We start from the raw sequence: 19,020 nt of genomic DNA on the forward strand, positions 1-19,020 counted from the left end.
TCGGTTGAAAATATATCAGTTGAATGACTTCAGTACAATGTAATACAACAACTGCTGTACGAATAGCTACCTGCGGGTTATTTCCTTATTAATACGGGACCGTACGATTAGCCACTTCCTTTAGCGTAGTTACGGACGTATCCGAATTATGGATGTTGTGTCGCTGAAATCGAAAGTAACATTTTTACCATATTTTGACCATAAGATCTCGATTCCTTTTTATACGCCTGGAGGGACGTATTATGTTATCGCCTCGGTGTCCGTCTGTCTGTCTGTCTGTTGGTTAGCAATTTCCTTTCCGCTCTGTAACTCTTGAACCCCTTGAAGGATTTCAAAGAAACCCGACACAAATGTTCACCTCATCGAAACGACGTGCAGAGCGCATGTTTCGGACGGCTCACTTCAAGGTCAAAGTCACACTTAGGGGTCAAAATTCATATGACTTTGTTTTGTGTGTATATTGCTCTGCAATTGCGTTGCATTTCATTGCTCTAGTTTTTATTTGGCTGATCCTTCTTTTGTTCATTTACAATACTTTTTTTAATTACTACCCTTTTATGTAACTATAAATAGCTTATTTAGTAACTTTTTTATTATTGGCCGTAGGGAAAAACCGAGACCACTTTTCTGTGGTACAACATGGATGGTATCTCCAATATTTAGGTGTATTTTGACATATCTGTACCTTGTAAGAATTTTTTTTCTTTTTGGTTAAATTTCTTCCCTTTGTTGTTCCTGTCCTTTGGACTTATGGCTATATAGAAAACTGATTTCAAAACAATTTTACACGAGACTAGTGTTCCTTGGGTGACCCTCTACTATATTCCTTCAAATAATATTGATTCAGCGAAAAACATGGCCCCAAGGGGTTTTGCTTATTTTCCCTATATGCCTATATAAAACTTTGAAAATCTTTTTGTCAGAAACTGCTGGTCCGTTTCCAAAATCATTATACACAAATGTCTCTTGCGTGACCCTATACCAAATTCCTTCAAATAATTTTGATTCATTACAACAGACCGCTGGACAGTATCTTGCGCTATTATGCTTTTTCTAACACCGAGACATCCGGCCTGACCTTCAATGCCGATCGATGCACCGAAAAAATCTAAAACTTGCTGACGGATAAACTTATATAAGGGTAATGTCAGTTTTAATCAAATAAATGGTGTTTTTTATTTTCGTTTAAATACGGAGTGTTCCTTAATAATGACAACTGCAAAATCTCTTTTCAGCTAAATCTATAAAATATTGCTGCAACAAAGAAGAGGATGTGTGTGGTAGTTGCAGGTCCATGTGGAATGTCTGCTTTATGGAATTTTGCAGACATCGACGGCGGTAATGAAGTTGATGTCACCTGCTACGAAAGGCAAAGCACATGGGGTGGACTATGGAACTATTCTTGGAGAACAGGTAATTGTAATATTTCAGTAGCGTGTTGTCTGGTTTGTTCTGTTTTTTATATAGAGATACTAACAATGTCTTGAAAATCGAATTCTTGATATTAAAAGTCATTTCTTGATATCAAGTATCAAACTATTATGTTTTAGTGTCAAGAAATTGCACAGCTGTCCAATTATTGATTACATGTATAAGGTTTGTTAGTGACACTTCACGGAAATAAGTTGGGTCAGTATAATAAATGGGGAGGGGGATTAGACGAGTGCCCATATTTATCATACTAATATTTTTATCAGAAAATAATTTTTGATATCAAGAAATTAATTTTTATATAAAATATGTCTTAAATATAGTAATATTGTCCTTATTATGAACAAAAACATTATTTTGTTTCTAAACCAGTTCTTCTCTAAATCTATTGCGAAAGCGCAAGGGAAGATCAAAGCTTGTAAATACCTGATACATATTTACACCGTTAACCAGGAGTTGTAGAAAACACTGATATAAATAAATGTTTTTTAAAATTCACGTATGTATTTTTGTATTTGAAGGATTTCAAATAAATTTCTAGACTTTAATATAACGCATTTCTATATTTGCTTGTAGGTACTGATGAATATGGCGAACCATGTCAAGCCGGCATGTATAAGCACCTATGGTCAAATGGACCTAAGGAGTGCATTGAGTTCCCGGATTACACATTTCAGAAACATCTTGGGAAAGCCATCCCCTTATTTTCTCCTAGACCTGTTTTACTGGACTATCTTGAAGGTAAATCCTGTTTATATCGATGCATTTCTTTTTTTCTAGTGTTCATGTCATTACATTTAGCACATAAGTTTCATTTATCAAAAATTAGCAGAGAAACTGTAAATTCCTGGAATCTAAATTTCTCTTTACACTTCCGCATCTGTCTTGGTAAAGCATTTCACTTGATTGAACTTACGGCTGTATGGATACTTTTTTACCGTAATTAATTTTGAATAATTGATTTTATTTCAGTTCTTTCAGTGTGTCAACAACGAACTATTAGTGCAGGGTTACGCAAAAATAGATATACTTTTTAAATTGTTTAATAGTTTTATTTCAATGGAACCATTTTGCATATTTTTCCGAAACCCTGCATGTTTTAATATGGTAGATAACTCTTCCTGCACTTTGGAAAGACGGTAACATCTTGTATTTAATAATTTCCTCAGTTCTTGAGACTTCTACTATCAAACCAACCGTTCAGACATTTTTTTATCAATTAAAGCCCGACTCGTTGTCCGGATAACCTGAAAGAAACATTTAATTCCGACATACGGGAACGTAAAAGATGCCACGAAGGATATAAGAATCTTATAATCTTACTCTGAAACAAAAAAAGTATTGTATATGTATTATTCCTTTTGTACGCGAAAATATCATGAAATCCGCGGAACTCCTATATACTCTCCTTCAGAAAAGATGCTTGGGGATCCTTTAAATATGTCAATAAAGAATCAAACAACTCACATTATTTTACGGAAGATTGGAAATGACATGATTGATATTTTTTCCGGAATGAGTTTAATTTTACTAACTTGAGGGAAAGACATGGTATCCGAAGTGTTTTTTCTTAAATTTGGCCATAACTTAATTTACGGAGTTTATTTTCATTCAGAAAGTCATGTCAACCATGTCACTTCCAGGCTTCGTATTATTTTTATTGCCTGAATTGCCTGAAGTATCAATGATGCTTTAAAAAATCAGTTGTTTGGTCAGACTGTATATGGTAGTAAAATGTCCGAATGTACAAAACTTCGTTAAAGACTGGTGTGTAGGTCTTTACTTCTAGGTCACTGGAAACTCAAAGAAGGGCTCAGCAAATGCATAAAGTTCAACACTGTAGTGCGACATGTTCAATATAACGAAGCAGGCGACACTTTTACATTAGAAAGCACCAACCTTGCGGCCAACACGTCCTCTACGGAAAAATTTGATTACGTCATCGTTGCTGTGGGTATCTTCAACACACCCCATATCCCGGGGTTTCTAGGCATTGAGACATTTGAAGGAAGAAAATTGCATGCCCATAATTTTCGTGACGCTGTCGAATTTAAGGGTCAGCGTCTATTGATTATTTGCGTGAGCTATTCCGCAGAAGATCTTGCTCTACAGTGTTTGAAATACGGAGCTTCAAGTGTCATATGCACGTGGAGAACAAAACCAATGGGGTTCAAATGGCCGAAAGGAATAGAAGAAAAACCATTGATACAGAAATTTACAGGGAAGAAAGCGCACTTCAAAGATGGAACGACCGAGGAGATAGACGTTGTCATATTATGCACAGGATATTTGTACTCATTTCCGTTTATGGAAGATGGACTGCGTCTAAAGTCATCATTGTCAATGTTCCCGGCCAACCTATACAAGGGAAGCGTTTGGCTTGGTGGTGGCAACAACAAGCTGTTCTATATGGGCACCCAGGACCAGTACTACACCTTCACCATGTTTGATGTACAAGCATTGTGGATCTGCAAGTATGTATACCGCTTGATTTTAAGACAGAATTCTAAGTTAACTCTGACCGAAAATAGTATTACCATGTAATACACAATGTATCAGACAACTAAATGCAACATCTTGGCAAACAGCTTTCTTCTCGGGTCGATTTGAATATTCGATATTCTAATCTGAAGCGAAACGATAGTAAATGCTTGCAATCTGTTTAACGGCATTTTTGTTTAGGCCACGTTCAAAGTTAATTTTGTTGACAGATCTTAAAATGAAAAACGAAATGACATTATGAACTTCTCAATACCCTCTGTACGATATGCTCTGCAGAAACCAGATTGTCAAAACATGTTTGTGTGTGTATAAGTTTTGTCGTTGTTGTTTTTCTTTCAGGTGTGTAATTCATTTAATACGCTACAACATATTCAGGCATTGCTTCAATAGCACAACTCTTGGGTCCAGCATTTATTAATGCATACCTTACTAAGGGTAGTAACAAAAGTTTACAGGACAGAATCATGTACCATGTGCAAATAACCAGGTGTTGGCATGTCACATACCTTACCATTAACTGCAGTTTAAGTATCAAATAATTTATTAACAAATACTACGAGTTTATGAAATTTTATCCGGCAAATCGGCATAAACATGCCTTTAGTCATTTTTAAAACAATATCTTAGATGGGCAAGACATACATAAAATAAAATACATATTCATGACATCAACAGTATATAATGCAACATATCAATATAGCACAATATACAGAGTAATTATATCACATAAGCGACTAAATTAGATGGACATTTAATATGAAATTATTTCACATTAAATTAAATTAAGAAGAAGCAGTATCAAGTTTTTCTTTATGTATTTATAGCATTAAAGACATACTTGGCTACATTTCTAATAGTTCTAACATTTCTGGATGATATCAATTTTGCAAACTTATCAACTTAAGGAAATGAAGTATCAATACAATACGTCTGGCGTAGATTACTATAAAAAGGAAAACATAATGCAAAATGGTACTCCGATTCGACATTTTTTTCATACAGATCTTACAATTACGATCATTTCTAGCGACATTTATAAATCTTCCACACTCAATTTTCAGGCAATGCACAGACAATCTAAATCTGGATAATTATATTCTTAAATAGTTTGTATGCGCTATTTATAGAACTGTGTAAGGTCATGCATTTTAAATGAAAATAGTCAAGCAGCATTCAATACAAAAGGGACAATACGGACTTTTTTCTGCCTGTTCATATTTACTTGTGAAATACAAGCAGTATTTTCAACAGAAATTCTATGATTGATATATTGCCTTATAGCATATCCATTATACATGAGTTGCAAAGACAATTCTTAAAATTTATGTTTGAAGATTGTGTTTATGGTATTTTATTTTTGTCTGAAGTCTCACAATAGAAAGAGACGATGGAGAACATGGTATCTCGTGGATCGAATCTTGAACCACCAGGTTAGGGGTCTTAAATAGGCCGGTTTCTTGGTATTGTATGTATTATATATAATTCAAACTCTTGTTTTCTTTTTCTTCAGATACATTCTCGGTAAGATTCCAAATGAGTCCAAATCATTGAAAGAAATGAAAGAAAGTGCAGAAAAATGGGTCAAGGAATGCTCCAAACTGAAGAATTGCCATGACGACATAGATTTCCAGACTGAATTTATCAAAGATTTAAGTGAGGATACGGGTTTTAGTCCGGACGCAATAAAAGCGAGGGATTTGTTATATACATGGGAGCACAATAAGGATGAAAATATCGCCACGTACAGAGATCAGTGTTTTTCTTCAATTTTCACCGGTACCAAATCACCAAAGCACACTGCCACCTGGATGCAGGCATTTAATGATAGCATTTCCGCTTTTGCGAAAGTAGCAGAAGAAAAATCGCACTCTCAAAAATGCAGTTAAATTTGAAAAAGAAAATGATTAAACATTAAATACTACTCAGAGAACACTTCATAAAGGTTAACGTTGCTTTAGCTCTTGTATGTATATAATCGGACATATTAACTTCTATGATATTTCAGAAAATCATCATTTTCTGTAGCCACCCATATCACATTGCAGGCAGTTGGGTGGATGTTTTTCATACATGTCGTCTTTAACAATATGTATCGTTTTGTTCACATTCGATGTTTTATTTCAATAGAAAAGACTAAACAAATACTCATCCTTCGAAAAAATAGCACCATCACAAACCTCTCACATATGCACAAATATTTAGGTCAATTTTCAGACCATCTGTCTTTTCTTTTTCTTATTATTTTGCATGTTTACTGCTTTGAACTTTTTCACCCAATTTTCTTCTCTATATAAAAAGTGTCTTGTGTAAGGTTTAAATAAATTATACGTTGCATAGCATTCCATAGCAGACAAGCTGTTTCTCCTGGCTTTATCCCTGACAGTCAAAGTGTAAGTAAAGGCACGTACACATTCACATAGAAAACGCCCCAGTCGTCCTCTCAATGCTTTGATTTTGGTATTATTTGTTTCGCGTTTTTTGTCATGACTTACATGTTTAATCAGGCATTCTTTGTTCTTGTATCATGATTTGTGAATCTAATAATTGTATAGCTTTCAAAAATGGTCTTTTTGCCGCGGATCTTTCACAGCAGTTAAATTTTTAAACTCAATATAGCCTAATTCTTTGTACAACGAACTACAGTATTCGTCTATAATACTTAGAGATTGTGCCGTCATATGTTTCCTCCATGCACTAAGCGGAGCAGGTTTCTTCCTACTAAGAGATTTAACAAACAGTTCATCTGTTTTCGTGAAAGGTACGTCAATAAAGTTAAACACCTTTCGAATCGTATCTAAAGGTAAATCTACCATGTCTTCATATCGAAGTGTATAAATTTGTCCTGGATACATTATATCGAGTTCTTTTGCTATTGTACGATCTGTAGACATTTGCTGACAGATATATTTGGCACGTCCTTTAAAAGTTGATAAGACATTGGCATTACTGTCGCCGTTCCTCGCCTGGGAATCTAACATAGCCCGAGGATCTCTAAATAAATGAATTATTTTTAAATTTCTAAAGCTTTGGAATAAATCTTTTACCATCTCCATTGTCATTCGTATAAATTTTTCAACGACTATTTTTGATCGTTTACATCTATTAGTGAGTAACGGCAAACATGTCCGAACAATTTCCATAGCATGTGGCGTATTCTTCAGCATTTTATTGTCAACATATTTGAGAGCACTAACCGAATATAGCGCAGTTCTTTTTCCGTACAACTTTTCCTGACAAGTCAAGAACGGCACAAGATGTCTGTTAACAGGGTGTCTGATTGGAAAGTAATGATTAGCTAATGTAGCAAGGTCAAGGTCCTGATGGTTACACGTGATCATTTTCCTCACAGCCTCTGCTCCTACCACAGGATGTACGTTATGATGAACATTCAACACATCTGGATGTGGTTGTAGCCTTCTGCAAATAAAGATTCAAATGATAATGTAGCATGTAAAAAAGGTCTATCGTTGTATTATGTTAATACAAACATGATCCAGTTTGTTTTTGATAAAAAAAAGGAAGACTGAAAGACTGACGGGTTTTAAAAAATTATATGTAGTAGAACAATGTCCTCATATGTTCAAACACGACGAAAAGTTTATATGCCTTCAGAATAATTTCACGTGGCGTAGCCCATGTGAATTTTTCTTCTTGACGCATAAAAGGTTCTGAGTGTTACTAACTATTTGGTAGTCGGAAGTTTTTCCCAACTTCGTCAACTTTTCTATATAAAAGACATGTTAGAATCAAAATAATATATAGCAAAACCTTGTTTTCAATATATGATATATTTTTTTTATCATTATTTAACGTCGCTTCCTCACTTGGGGCGTTGAATTCTTCATGTGAGGAAGCCATCCAGCTGGCTTACGGAAGGTCGGTGGTTCAACCCAGGTGCCCGCTCGTGATGAAATAATGCACGGAGGGGCACCTGGGGTCTTCCTCCACCATTAAAGCTGGAAAGTCGCCATATGGCCTATCATGTGTCGGTGCGATGTTAAATAAAAAAAAATATAAAACACATATATTGAAAACAAGGTTTTGCTATATATTATTTTGATTTTAATATGTCTTTTACATAGAAAAGTTGACGAACTTGGGAAAAACTTCCGACTACCAAATAGTTAGTCGACGTGACTTTATATGTTACTGTGTTTTAATAATATTAATGTTAGGCGAGGGGCTACAGGTCCTGCGGAATATACAGGAGTGCATAGACATCTTTTAATTATTTTGCGCACTGATAATTGATTTAGAGTGTGCCAATTAAGTATTACATATAATGGTCATATAATTTTGAAGACGGCACAAAACAGGCATTTTTCCTAGGTATTATTATACAAAGATCTTCGCCCTTTCGCATCGTCTGAACTCCTCCGCATCTGAACTCCAAACAATGATTTTTGTCAACGTAAAAATACTGTTTTGGATATATTATTTAAGAAATTATATATCTCATCTAGTGATTTGTCGCTGAATAAATCATTGTTTGGAGTTCAGATGCGAGGGAATTATATCACGAGGGCGCAGCCCGAGTGATATAATAATACGCATCTGAACGACAAACAATGATTTTATTCAAAAGCAAATCACTAAATGAGATACATTATTTCGATTCTAACACGTTACCAGCGAAATTAAAGTACATCCTTGACGGCATTCATTAAATATTTGCCCGTTTTCAATCGGTTTCTTTTCCAGCGCGCCGCTATGCCGCTTGACGACATGACGTAATGAGTGTGACGTTAGAATAGTGAATTGTTGTATAATAATTCACTGTTTTCAGCCTTCTTTGTTTAATAGGAAAATGGATCAGATCGTGTTAGAATCTTACATAACATATTGTTTTAGTTTGTATGGCTGCAATTGGTATATGCAAAACATTTTATTATTTAAATAGAGTAATATATTTGATAATGAATGGTTACTGCGAAACTCTGAGTACCCTCCATGGCCAAAAAAAGCGCATATTTTTGTACCCTTTTATTGCAACGTTATAAATGACGTAGACGTCAAAACGTTATACCTGGTATAAGAAGTGCGCAGGTAACTTGTTATTTAGTACCACCATAATAGGACTTCTCTTGGCAATGGCGTACCTTTGACATAAATTTGTTGCTTTTTATAATGAGCTATATACGGAACAGGCGCACAGAATAATCTAAAACTTGGACCAACGTCAGTTTCCTAACCTTTCTGAAAAGTTTGTTTGAATCACGTATTCTCCTCTGGATAAATGTAATTTACTTACTGACTTGTTCCGTTTAGAAAATGTATAACTTTTCCTGCCCTTGTTGAATACATATGACTTCGTAGGTTCTCAAACTCGTAAAATGAACCTTTGTGGTGTTGAAAAATACTGCCAATATACGTTGATCCAGTGTGCATGTAGGCTAGTATTATAACCATCTTCCGGTTTGATGTAGGTGACTTCCGGCTCCCGTTAAAGCTTGCGCTGTCTAATGTTTTGGCATCTTTTCGTTTTTGTAAGCTTGGAGCTGGGGGATAGTTATCAGATACGTCACCTGAAAAAAAGCTAACCAGCGTAAACTAGGTATCTATTCTTGTACTTAAAAGTCCTGGAAATTAAAATTCGTATTGCACAAAATGTACCGTATCCTACCTTTAGTATGCCTAACTCGGTTAATAAGGAGTTCATTGTTTTAGATGAGGTTTTATAAGTTCAGTAAAAAATCACGGAAGCATGATCTTGTATTTTTGTTGTTGTTGTAAAGCGAGTTCAAGATCATAAAAATGCATAATAACCTCCCTTTATGGGGACAATAATTTTACTCAATGGAATTTACTGCTTTAGATTTCTAGTTTACTGGAACAGCCTAGAACAACAAAGGACTTGTTTGTGAAAATAAAGTTGAACGTGTGACATTTAACTTCAACATTATTTTTGTAATACGACAGCTTTGATATTTTACATCTGTTTCCGTCAGTGCATAACAAGAATACAGATCGTTGTCTTATGTTCTTTCAATTTCTTGAAACCCAGCCAACAGTATTGGATTCGTCACAACTTTTATTCTACTTAGTGCATCCTTAAGTTTTTTATCCAATCAGCTGCAAGGATTTTTTAAATTTTGTCTTTTATTTTGATAGAAAATCAATTAAGCGCTCTTCAAATGGAGCATTTTCTTCGGCAAGAAATTATTACTGCATTGCGCAAGCGCATTACTCACCGCCTAAATAAGTAATATTCATGTCGTATTACCATTAGCGTGTAAACAATGCATACAGAAATAAAATACACAGAATCTGAAATGGTTTACCTCTTTAAAAGCATGGATGAATTCGCGCATAAATTTTAAGTACTTCGCATACAAATTTTTATGAACACAAATTTACTGTTAGATATCCATAGCAATTTTGCGTCCGTCTTTAAAGAAAAGACAATGTTGTTCTCGTGTTAATTCCTTATTCCTTTTTCTTAGATTTCTTAACCCATTTAAAGAAGTGAAAGAATTTTGAAAATCGGCTTAAAAATGAGAAAATTATGAGCATTTGAATATTTAATCAAAATAGCGGCCATTTTGTTTCAATGGCAACAAAAACAAAATGGCGGATTTATTTAATTTCTAGATACATACTTCAAATGAATTTACTTATTTCTGTAGAATAATTTCTCTACTTTTCCAGCTATGATCAAAGAAATTACCATGTTCTAAATCTAACACTCAAGAAACATATGAAATTAATCTATCTAAAAGGTTATTTGCTAAATAAAGTATTCAGCAGTGTGTAGATGACGTCATAAACACACACAAATGGCTGCCTCCATGATATTTTGCTAAATTTCAAATTGCCAAATCTTTTTAAATAATGGTCCGATTTTTAAAATTCTTTCAGTGTTATGAATGACTTGAGAATGGCTTTCATATGAAATTAACTTACTGTGAGCGTTCCTTGCCCTTGAACAATAATTGCTTACTGAAACTGAAACTGAATAATTTTATTAAACGCCTATTTTTATACAATAATATATTCAATGGCGTTGTACATAATGATGATAATAAGAGTTATTATAACAATATTAATGATGACAATAATAACAATTACAGCCTTATTGTAATAAACATTCCTGATCGCACCCCTCCCCATCAGGTCATTTTATCCCTATTACCAATATCAATGCTTAAGGCATCTGGTACGCCCAGACGGGCTGCATATAGAGGTTCAACCCCCTCCCCCTCCCCACACACACACACACACCCCGGTTAATGATGCCATCATATACTATTTAAGAAAGAAATACTACACACTTCCCTTCCCATAGAGCCTTACCAACAAATGCGTTTATTCAACAAACCTTGCAGATATAAATGTTGAAATGTAAAACCTTTTTACAAAAATTTAAGAACTATCACCTGCTGTTTTCGCATGATAAACAGTTTTCAAAAATTTAAAACAATGTCGCGAAATCTCTGAAATACAGTGTCTTAGATTTTTTTTAATGTGTCAAGTGATTTACTTTTGCGTAGTTCTAACGGCAGTTCATTCCAAAGTTTTGGACCAATAGTACAGAAACTTCTATCATTGAATGTTTTGCACTTGTTGTATGCAGCAATATAACGACATTCAGAATTTTCAGACGATCTATAACCTTGTCTACTAGGAATATACTCTGTTAGCAATTCTGTTAAATACAGAGGTGCTCTGCCGGTGTGACAGCTATACATGAAAGAGAGTATCTTGGACTCAATTCTTCTTTCACCGGCAACCAATGTAAGTGGTACAATGCTTGTTTAGAACTGTTAAATTTCCTCCTGTTAAAGATAAGGTTTGCGCACATGTTTTGAATACGTTGCATCTTACGCTTTGCAATAATCCAGATGTGAAATAACTAGAGACAAAACTAAAATTTCAGTGGCTGCTTTTGTTAAGTATTTTCGGATGTTCTTTTCGTCAAGAAATGCACAGCGATATCTAACTGTACTTTCACGTTTGGCATCATCACTAGCAATGTTAATGGAATTTGTAAAACATTTGTTCAATTGAGGTCTGCTGCCAAACATAATAAATTCAGTTCTGGAAGTGTTCATTTTCAGTTTGTTTCTATCATCCGGTCATTGATTATAACTGCGCACCTTTCAAGATCTCCGATCGCTTGTGATTCTACGGAAACAGATATAGGACGAAAGCTTTTATTTGCTATATGATCATCAGCAAAACCGTAGACTGATACGGATTTTGGAATGACATCAAAAAGAGTTCCAGCATAGGTGAGATACAGCCAAGGACCAAGGCAACTGCCCTGGGGCACACTGCATTCAAGATGGCGGTCTGATGAATATACATTGTTGATATTAATCTTACAAGTACGAAGCCTTAAATAGGAGTCTACCCATTAAAGAGCTGTATCACAGACGCCATATTGTGCGTTTATGACATCTAGAAGAATGTCGTTGGGTCGACAGTGTCAAATTCTGCACTTAAGTCAATCGCAATAAGGGCAGAGACTTCCTTTTTCTCCATACCACTTAGAAGATCATTGACTAACCGAAGTAGCGCAGATTCACAGGAATGGTATTTCCTGTATGCAGACTAGTTCTTAGGCAAAAGACTGTTTTGATTTACGTGTTTGTTAAATCTGTAAAGAACAGCTTTCTCAATAAGTTTTGATAGAAATGATAAATAACTCACAGGACGATAATTGGAAATCTCTAGTTCAAGACCGGCTTTTTTTAGCAGAGGTCTAACAACTGCTTGTTTGTATTTCACAGGGAAAACACCTTATTGTAATGAGAGATTCACCAATTTAGTGATACTAGAGAGAAGTTCATCTACATGTGATTTCAGAATACGTGTTGGCAAAATATCTAACTCTGAAGACGTAGTATTCAGTTCATTGATGAGATTTTTCACTTCATCTTGAGTCAATTCAGTAAACTTGTTTAAACTTTGTTTATCCTTTACTTGAGGTTCAAAGTTTTGGTATTCACTTAGGAATTGACGTATTTTTGAGATTTTTGCCATGAAAAAGTCAGCAAATTTTTCGGCCAATGAAATATTAGACTCTCCTTGAGGCAGTGTGTTTTCATATTTGGTACCAGTTAGCTCAGATACCAATTCATACAGAGTCTTAGAATCACCTTTAGCGTTGTCTATCTTTCACTGAGTGTGTTGCTCTTTTAACGTTTGATTTCAAAATTGTATTCATTTCTTACTTTTTTATACGACTCAAACTGATCTGTTTTACCATAGCGCCTCCATGTACGCTCAGACTTTCTAACTTGCTGCTTTAGATGTTGCAGTTTTTTATTGAACCAAGGTTTGGGTGCTCTCTGAATTATAGTTTGTTTTTTTTCGGGGAGTGTGCTTATTCAGGACATCCTCTATTTCCGATTCAAACTCTTTCACAAACTTGTCTATATTCTGTGAATCAACGTTTATTGTTCTTAGGTCGTTGGAAAATTCTGATTCGTTCAAATTTTTAAAGTTTCTAAATATCACGCTCCTACTAGTAATAGTCTCTTTTTTAACATCTAAGAGAACCTTAAAAACACAGTGAACAGATAAAAATGATCCAGGCTCACATTTCTCTATAAACACCATTAAAAGACTCAGCTATGACTAGATCCAAGCTATGTCCTCCTGTATGAGTACTGAAATCAACGTATTGTTTTAGGCCCATTGTTACTAGGGAGTCCTTGAAGTTTGTAATAGAACTGTTGTCATCGTTTATATGCAAGTTGAAATCTCCCATTATAAGTAAATTGTCATAATGTGGTAAAACATTTTCGATGAAATAAAACAAATTCAGCAACGAACTGGTTTCCAGTCGATAGAACCGGGGGTCTATACACACCCACTACGTGTATGGTTAAATTTTTGAAAACGAGCTTCCAAAAACCATATTCAAAGCTTCGAACAGTGCCGTGAGTTACCTTCGCATATTGATTGTGTTTCTACATGTGATCGCAACACCCCAGCCTTTTTTGATTTTTTCGATTAGTTACGCTTAATTTATATCCATTCTGGTTCAAGTCGGAAGTTTCAAACTGATGCTGTTTCTCGTCCGAGTACCAAGTTTCAGTCAGAAAAGCTAAATCTATTCTCTCATCCCTGAGGTATTGGCCCACACAATCATCTTTGTTCACAACAGATCTACAGTTCAGTGTAATGCAAGATACATGTTCGCGTATATTTTTATACTGATTGTATTTCTTAGGGTATATCAAATTTTCAAAGTTGACACCATTTTGATTAGGAATTATCTTACTTTTATCACCTCGTTTACTTCTCTATGCGTTTTCTTTTTACAGGATAAATTGTGTAAGTTTATAATCCTATATGCCGCAGGGTCTAGTTTTCCTTATCCGCTATTGTTCGATACCGTAGATCCAATATCCAATAATTGATCTCTAGTGTATGTATATTTTACAGGTGAACGACAGGTAATGTCTGATGTAAATTCATGAAGAAAATTATCAAAAATTTCACTGGATGCAATCCACTGAATCACTGAAGCTACTGCAACATAGAAGCACACACAGATGCAAAGTACGTTCATATGCATTATATCCAATTTTCAGCACAATCTCAACACAAATAAGAGAGTTATTATGGTAAGATTCAAGAGCAAATAAAACACGTCTGCCACATATAGCTGCGGCAAAGTGTAGAAACATAGATGATGTAACAATTATACGGAGCAATGATTAATGAGGCTCACATACGTTAGCAACGATTTAGCAACGGAAAGGAGAAAACATTGGCAAAATTATGTCACTGTAAATGGGCGGAGCCTGCACTAAGTCGGTTAGAGCATATTAAATATTCTTCATAAATAGGAAAGCTGAAAGGAGGGAGCATAGCGACCGACTGGAACTTTCTTATTTACAAAGAATATTCAAAATATACTCTAAGACGTACTTGCAACTTGCCCACATGATCCACTGTTGAAGATGATATTAGGTGAATCTATTTCCAGTTATGAGGTATATGTATACGGTGTATAATCTAGTTCTGGCTATAATAATTTAACTGGCGAGCGGCATTAGGTGAATTTATCTCCATGCAGTTATGCGGTAAGAATACACGCTTTCTTGGCTGAAAGAATATTTGGCTTATACCGGTTCGAGGGGAAGTGCTTTCTTTTTATTGACACTAAAACCCTTCTGTCTATTTTTAGTGATATACATGTAATAGTAAAATACGACTTCTTCCTTTTTAATTAAGATATATGTATGACGTATCTATTATGTAATAAAATGCATGTTTGTGTCGACATCTTGACAAACAATTTATCTGTTCAATATATCTTTTACTGTTCTGTCCTGTAAAATTGGATATTTAAAATATTCTACAGGAGTTGTTCCCCTTTAAAATAATGCCATTTGTAAAGAAATAAATGTTAATTTTTAAAAGCGGTGCTTAACCTAGTTTATGCAAGAATGACTGTTTATGCAAGAATGGAGACGTGATATAGATAGTAACGATAAACTGACACTGTATAAACACGTGAAAGATAATCTTGCATATGAAAACTGTTTAAATATTTTGAGTCGGTCACAAAGATTTTATGTAACACGTACGTATGCGAGTATCTTCTCATAGCCTTCGTATAGAGAATGCGCGTTATGGTAACGATAAACGAGAAAGATCTGAACGGTTATGTCAGATTTGTGGAAATGGTGAAGTGGAAGATGAATACCACTTCATGTTAACATGTAACAAATATAAGGCTGTAAGCAAACGTTACATTCCTGAGTTTTACATATGTCTTTCGAACATGTTTAAACTGCTGACTTTGTTCAAACTTGCCCCATGTGGCTCTAAGACGATCTGTGTATGAAAAGAATTGGAACCACTGCCTTACCCTTGCATGATCGTAAGAGGCGACAAATAGGGTCTTAACACTTGGTTTTGCAATAACTCTGTGATTCCAGCAGGTATGCAAATTTTGATTCCATACCTCATGTTTTTATTTCGATGTAAATGAGATGTGGAACCAAAATTTGTAGTCCTGTTTGGCGCCGTAAAACCTAAATAAATAAATAAATAAATATTGTTTAAACTTAGCTTAGCGACCAGGTTATAGTTTCAAAAATAATGTTGTGTATAAGTTGAGCATTGAAAATATGAAAATACGAGAAAATATTTTACGAGAATCTGGATGAAGTTTTATTAATTCTGTATCTGATATTTGCCAATTTTATTATTGTAGTTGTACATCTACCCTCATTAAATTGTGTATTTTCCTTTTAGTATTCATATTATTTTGATTTCAGTTTTTTTTTTTTTTTTGTATGATAAAATGTTTGACATGATACAGATATACAGATCTATATATATGTACTCTGTGTATGGATGATAAACTATGTTTAAATCCAAAATGTTAATAAACTTTCTGTTCTGTTCTGTTATAAACCTGTAAAAGACTGTGTAATTATTTTGAACCGGTGTTACAAATCTGTGTAAGTTTTCCTTGAACAAGTTACACAATTCTGTGTAAGTCAAAGACTGTGTAATTATCTTGAACCGGTGTTACAAACCCGTAAGTTAAAGACAGCAATACTGCGGACCTATAGGAGAGATCGCCGTGACGTCACGCGTTAACATCTGTTTATCTGGTGGTTGGCAAAACAAATGATTTTAACACCGTTTGCGTATTGAATCAGAATTTTTAATTTTTAATAACTTTTTTGCTCATTTATGGATTTTCAAAATTCAAAAAGATTTGAAATACTAACAATCTTCATATTTTTGTATCCAAATATCTTTTTTCAATGAATAACCGTTTTAAATGACATATAATTTTAAAAGCGGCGTAGTGATTTTCACAACCTTTAGAAAAACAGTGTAAGTTAAGCGTTCATAATTAATCCATTTTATTTCGAAATAACAATTAAAAGTAATCAATAAATTGCTTGTTTTATAACCTTTCCATTGATCAAAAAATTATTTATGTAATTTGTGTTTTAAGAAAGTTTAGACCGTTAGAAAAACATCACTGTTTACAAAAAACATGGACGGTCGGCTTCTGCCCACCCGATCACTGTCTTATCAGTTCTAAAAATAGAATTTGTATACAAACACGATCTCTCCTATAATTCAAAGAGATTATGTAATTATCAGGAACTTAAGTACTTTCCCTGATATGTTGATGGCGGTCGGGGGTATTGCTACAAAAGCAATTTTAAATGTATGGTCAATGTACACAATAGTGACTGTTTATGCAGCATTACCGCGTCATCTGTTATGTATGTACGTAGTCAAATCTGTGCTTGAATGTGTTTTTCTGTTTATTTGTCTTGTTTGTTGCATAACTGTTGGTTTTTGGTGTGATTTATAAACGACGAAAACATTAAGTTGAGACTAGTGAAATTCTTTCTCCGTTATGTCCGATTATCATTATTTTTGCCAATGATATATAAATAATTTGTCAGCAGCTTTTTAACGAGTTAAAACTTACCTTTTGGGATATTTCGATATTCTGCAAAGAACAGTAGAGACAGTATCAATAAAGCTAGAATCCTTTTGACTGTTATATATCCTTTACTTTCCGATTCCATTTTCACACAATATTAATAAATGTCACTTTTCTAGAATGTCCGTCCTGTGGTGGCTTTTGGAGTATCTGTGCTGTTAACTAGTTGACAAATGGTTATTTCTAACGTCACTCTTTCAATATAGAATAATAACAAAGTTCATATCATACATTGTAATCTCGTGCAAAGTTGAAATTAAAATGTAGTTCAAAATAAGTTATTTTTACAAAACACTACGTCTACACATTTAGTATTATCTTGTAGCCTATCGTAAAGTAACGGGAAAATACCAATAATCCAACAACAGACACTTTCTCAAGGTTCAATTGTTAGTCTTTAATTTCAAATTGATTTTTCTATCACGTATCACAAATATGATTTTTTCACGAAAATACAACTTATTTAATTTTGACCAGATTTTGAAATACAGTCCGAAAGTATAATGCCTAAGCCCCTAAAATTAGTTACCTTAACATGATTTGTGTACAAAATACCTCTCGGGCCTGTAAAGATGTATTATTTATCAGCCATTTCCTGTTCCTGACGTACAAGTTACTAGTTTATATTATTTGAAAGATAAAATCATTGAAAACCCCTTTGGCTAGCGAACTTTTTGGTGAATTTGACAGGTGTACAATTTCTACCCAGTAAAGTTTCAATTTTAATAAAAATAAGTAAATTAAATAATCCAAATGGTTTTATATAAAATGAAGGTAAAATATTCCCCCAAAAGTTACAACAAAATAGTTCCATTATGTAAGTGCTGACATTTTTCTGTAACTGCAAATGAATGAATTAATTAATTTATCAACTTATCAAGTTTAAAATGAAATATGCTTCTGAAATCGATTTTTATTGTACAAAAAATGAATATAAAAAACGAAGCTGTATGGAGCTAGTTTTGCAGCTGATGTTAGTTTTCAAAGTCAAGGCCTACCTACTTAGTGCTTACTTGCTGGGCTACAAACTGATTATCACACATTTGACCCTGTGGAGGTAAAAAAAAGCTACACCATATTTTTATATTTGGTCGGAGATCAACAATTACTGAAAAAAATGCAGGGAACGCACTTGTGAAAAATGCGTAGACAAGGCATTATATTTATGTACGTTATTTCTATGGAAACAAGGGGTTCTTGAAACAAAAGCTATGACAGAATACAAAGTGTTTCACTATTTTGATGCTGGCTTGTAATATAGAACACTTAGTTTAAACATATTTTATTTCAGTAATACATGAAACATTTACAAAACATTAATTAAGGAATTGGACAGAAAGCTATATCAGCTTACGGTTGTCCTCTCGCTGAAGCTGAAGCCGCCACTGGAGTGATTAACGACTCCACTGAGGATGATTATGTTGGACAGCCATTTGTGATTATTGTTTTCATCTTTTTCTCATTCAAAGTACCAGTAAACAAGATTTCCGTTGTAAACACTGTTAACGAAGCATGTGTGAACAGAACAGAACAGAACATAATTATATTTTATTTATGACTTGTATGTACATACATTATCATTAAATAAAGAAAATGTAACACACATACTACACATATATTGTCACTTATACCTAATTAACAATAAC

At 34.2% G+C, this 19,020-nt stretch overlaps 2 protein-coding genes across 2 annotated transcripts; one reads left to right on the plus strand and one right to left on the minus strand.

The window, feature by feature from the left end:
* On the plus strand, positions 1-6,696 carry LOC123558755 (dimethylaniline monooxygenase [N-oxide-forming] 2-like). The gene is made up of 5 exons (XM_045350624.2): positions 1-175; positions 1,236-1,413; positions 2,008-2,172; positions 3,221-3,905; positions 5,444-6,696. The coding sequence occupies exons 2-5, from the start codon at positions 1,272-1,274 to the stop codon at positions 5,817-5,819; spliced, it is 1,368 nt and encodes a 455-aa protein (XP_045206559.2). The 5' UTR covers positions 1-175; positions 1,236-1,271; the 3' UTR covers positions 5,820-6,696.
* On the minus strand, positions 6,489-17,459 carry LOC128557238 (carbohydrate sulfotransferase 3-like). The gene is made up of 3 exons (XM_053544415.1): positions 17,360-17,459; positions 9,185-9,458; positions 6,489-7,350 (listed from the first exon to the last, which is right to left on the minus strand). The coding sequence occupies exons 1-3, from the start codon at positions 17,457-17,459 to the stop codon at positions 6,489-6,491; spliced, it is 1,236 nt and encodes a 411-aa protein (XP_053400390.1).
* Positions 17,460-19,020: the final 1,561 nt, after the last annotated feature.

This window comes from Mercenaria mercenaria, chromosome 5, assembly GCF_021730395.1.
Source record: "Mercenaria mercenaria strain notata chromosome 5, MADL_Memer_1, whole genome shotgun sequence".
Taxonomy (NCBI): domain Eukaryota; kingdom Metazoa; phylum Mollusca; class Bivalvia; order Venerida; family Veneridae; genus Mercenaria; species Mercenaria mercenaria.

Excerpts from the sequence above, each read along its gene's own strand:
- LOC123558755 (XM_045350624.2), top strand. The coding sequence starts at position 1,272 with ATGTGTGTGGTAGTTGCAGGTCCATGTGGAATGTCTGCTTTATGGAAT. Across the intron at positions 2,173-3,220 it reads TTTACTGGACTATCTTGAAG|GTCACTGGAAACTCAAAGAA; the intron begins GTAAATCCTGTT and ends CTTTACTTCTAG. Across the intron at positions 3,906-5,443 it reads CAAGCATTGTGGATCTGCAA|ATACATTCTCGGTAAGATTC; the intron begins GTATGTATACCG and ends CTTTTTCTTCAG.
- LOC128557238 (XM_053544415.1), bottom strand. The coding sequence starts at position 17,459 with ATGGAATCGGAAAGTAAAGGATATATAACAGTCAAAAGGATTCTAGCT. Across the intron at positions 9,459-17,359 it reads ATATCGAAATATCCCAAAAG|GTGACGTATCTGATAACTAT; the intron begins GTAAGTTTTAAC and ends GCTTTTTTTCAG. Across the intron at positions 7,351-9,184 it reads TTTCTAAACGGAACAAGTCA|AAGGCTACAACCACATCCAG; the intron begins GTAAGTAAATTA and ends CTTTATTTGCAG.